Source organism: Nicotiana tabacum, chromosome 2 (assembly GCF_000715075.1).
Source record: "Nicotiana tabacum cultivar K326 chromosome 2, ASM71507v2, whole genome shotgun sequence".
Taxonomy (NCBI): Eukaryota; Viridiplantae; Streptophyta; class Magnoliopsida; order Solanales; family Solanaceae; genus Nicotiana; species Nicotiana tabacum.
Genome location: NC_134081.1, coordinates 13737990 through 13741165, shown reverse-complemented (window position 1 = coordinate 13741165; position 3176 = coordinate 13737990). Strand labels below are relative to the sequence as shown.

General features: G+C 42.9%; 1 protein-coding gene across 1 annotated transcript; it reads right to left on the bottom strand.

Annotated features, from left to right (window-relative positions):
* Positions 1–722: 722 nt before the first annotated feature.
* LOC142166225 (uncharacterized) lies at positions 723–2234 on the bottom strand. Its single transcript, XM_075224825.1, has one exon. It carries the CDS (start codon positions 2232–2234, stop codon positions 723–725), a length of 1512 nt encoding a protein of 503 aa, XP_075080926.1.
* Between the last annotated feature and the right edge of the window lie 942 nt (positions 2235–3176).

Genomic DNA, 3176 nt, shown 5'->3' with positions numbered 1-3176 from the left:
GCTGGATTTTTTTTTAATAAACCTCCTATAGAACCCAGCATGTCCCAAGAAGCTTCTTATGCTCTTCACCGAAGTCAGGGGAGAGAGCCTAGCAACAACATCCACCTTAGCTTTGTCAACCTCAATTCCATGCGCAATTACCTTGTGGCCCAGGACAATTCCCTCCTTTACCATGAAGTGACACTTCTCCTAGTTAAGAACCAAGTGAGTGGCTTCACAACGTTCAAGCACGAGCTTCAAATTCATAAAACAATCCTCAAAGACATCACCAAAAAAGGTAAAATCATCCATGAACACCTCTAGACATTTCCCGTTTAAATCAGAGAATATAGACATCATGCACCTCTGAAAAGTGGCAGGTGCATTACATAGCCCAAACGGCATCCTCCTGTAAGCAAAAATACTTGACGGGCAAGTGAATGTGGTCTTCTCAACATCTTCGGGGGCAATAGGTATCTGATTGTAGCTTGAATACCCATCCAGGAAGTAGTAGCATCCGTGTCCAGCCACCTTCTCGAGCATTTGATCAATAAAAGGGAGTGGAAAGTGATCTTTCCTTGTTGCATCATTCAGCCTTCTATAATCAATGCACATTCACCAACAGGTGACTGTTCTTGTGGGGATCAATTCATTATCTTTATTTTTCACCACTGTCATGCCCCCTTTTTAGGTATAAGTTGCACTGGACTAGTCCACTGGCTATCAGAGATGGGAAAAATCACTCACGTATCTAGCAATTTGATGATCTCCTTATGCACTACCTCCTCCAGATTTTTGCTCAGCTTGCGTTGAGGCTGCACCACTGGCTTGCTATTTCCTTCCAACAGAATTTTGTGCATGCATATGGCTGGACTGATTCCTTGAATATCAACTATGTTCCAACTAATGGCCTTCTTCTGCTTTGACAGCAGCTCTACCAGTTTTTGCTCCTGTGTACCTGTCAAATCAGTAGAAATAATCACAGGAAAATTGTTAGTTTCGAGAAAAGCATATTTCAAGTGAGTGGGGAGGACTTTCAATTCCACATTAGGCTTAGAAGCCTCCTCTTTTAGTTCATCCTCATCAACTACTTGATCCTCAGTTTCAAGAGCTTCAGCCTCTTTCTTTATTTTCGGATCTTTATCATCCACTATGCTAGACTGAGTAATACACCTCTCTAGAGTATCCCCCACAAGCTTGTCAAACTTGTACTTCTCAGCCAACTCCCTAATGACATCTAGCTTGAAACACGTGTAGGAAGACACCTCATCACTGGGGTATTTCATCATTCTCTTCATCTGGAATACCACTTTCTCAGTACCCACTCTAAGCATAAGCTGCCCCTCATAAATATCAAGGATGGCTCTACCTGTACACAAAAATGGCCTCCCTAGAATTAAAGGCACCTCCTTGTTCACCTCCATATCTACCATAATAAAGTCTACGGGGAACACAAACTTGTCCACCCGCACTAGAATATCTTCAATGATTCCCTCAGGTAGAATGGTGGTCTGGTCGGCCAGTTGTAGGGACACTGGTATTGATTTGATCACTCCAAGTTCACCTTCCAGTTTCCTGAATACAGATAGAGGCATTAGATTTATAGACACACCTGAATCACAGAGGGCCTTGTCAAAATTTTCACTCCCCAACGAGCATGGTATGGTGAAGCTTCCTGAGTCCCCACACTTTTGGGTAATTTTATTTTGCAATATGGCACTGTAGTGGGCATTCAGCTTGACCATAATATTTCTCTTGCTAGACAGGATTTCCTTCAGGAACTTTGCATAAGCGGGCATCTGAGTAAGTACCTCTGTGAAAGGGATGTTCACATAAAGTTGTTTGAGCATCTCCAAGAATCGCCCAAAACACTTGTCAAGTTTCTCCCGCTTCATCTTTTGAGGGAACGGTAGAGCTGGCATATGTCTACTTTCTTCAATTTCTTTTTGTACCCCGCTATTCTGGCTCTTTTGCTTTTCATTATTTTCCTCTGTTGGTGTCTCAGTCTGTTTGTTGACCACTTTCGATTTAGCCTTCACTATTGGGTCAGTCAATACTTTTCCGCTTCTCAGAGATATAACTTTGATTGTTTCCTTCAAGTTCTTTTCAGTGTCGGATGGGAGAGTCCAAGGAGCCCTCTCAGACAACAAATTTACAATCTGTCCCATTTGCCTTTCTATGTTTCGGATAGTCATGCCCTGAATCTCGAATTTTTCATTTGTTTTGTTAATGAATGCCTTCATGAGATCTTCCATATTTAACTGATTTGGCTGTGGTGGCCGGTATTGTTGCCTCTGCTAGTTCTGAAAACCTGGTGGTCCCTGATCCTGGGGTTTGAGATTATTTTTCTGCCATGAGTTCAAGCTCCCATTAGGTGAACTCCACGAAACACCTGGAAGTCTTTGACCCATAGCATTAAAGTTATTCCCACTTTGGTAGTTTCCTCTATTAAAATTTCCCACAACATTGACCTCCTCAGCTGTAGCTTGACACTCGTGTGTAGGGTGTCCCATCCCACAGATGTCACAACCCACATGTGGTTGAGTTTGCACCTGAGCCATAGTCAATTGCTTGATGTCCTTAGCCATTGCTGTAATTTGGGCCTGCATTGCTACAGACGATTCTACTTGGTGCACCCCTGCTAATTTTCTCCGATCCCCTTGGTCTGTGGACCATTGATCTACATCTTAAGATAGTTTATTCAAGAGAGTAACAATCTCTTCCGAAGTTTTCTTCATCAGAGGGACTGCAACTGCACTATTTAGCAATCTCCTTGATGACGGGTTTAAACCGTCCCAAAAGTCTTGAAGTAGCATCCATTGCTCCATTCCGTTGTGAGGGCACCTCCGCAGTAACTGTGAACATTGTCGCTCCTTCGCCTTGGCTGAAATTGTGAATATCCTACCGCATCCTTCCAGTCTTAGTAGCCGAGAAATAATTTTCCAGAAACTTGGTGGTCATCTCCTCCTACGTACGGATTGACCCTGTAGGCAAACTTCTCAGCCACTGCTTTGCATCATCCTTCAGCGAGAACGGAAATGCTCTAAGGTATATAGCATCATGTGATTCTCCATTGTAGCAGAATGTGTTCATAATTTCATCAAAGTCCATCATATGGTTTTTGGGATCTTCATTGGTTTTGTCTCTGAAAATGCAATTATTCTGAATGGTCTGGATGACTCCCTGTTTGAGTTCAA

Bases quoted from the DNA above. Each gene is read 5' to 3' on its own strand.
- LOC142166225 (XM_075224825.1), bottom strand. From the start codon at position 2,234: ATGGAAGATCTCATGAAGGCATTCATTAACAAAACAAATGAAAAATTC.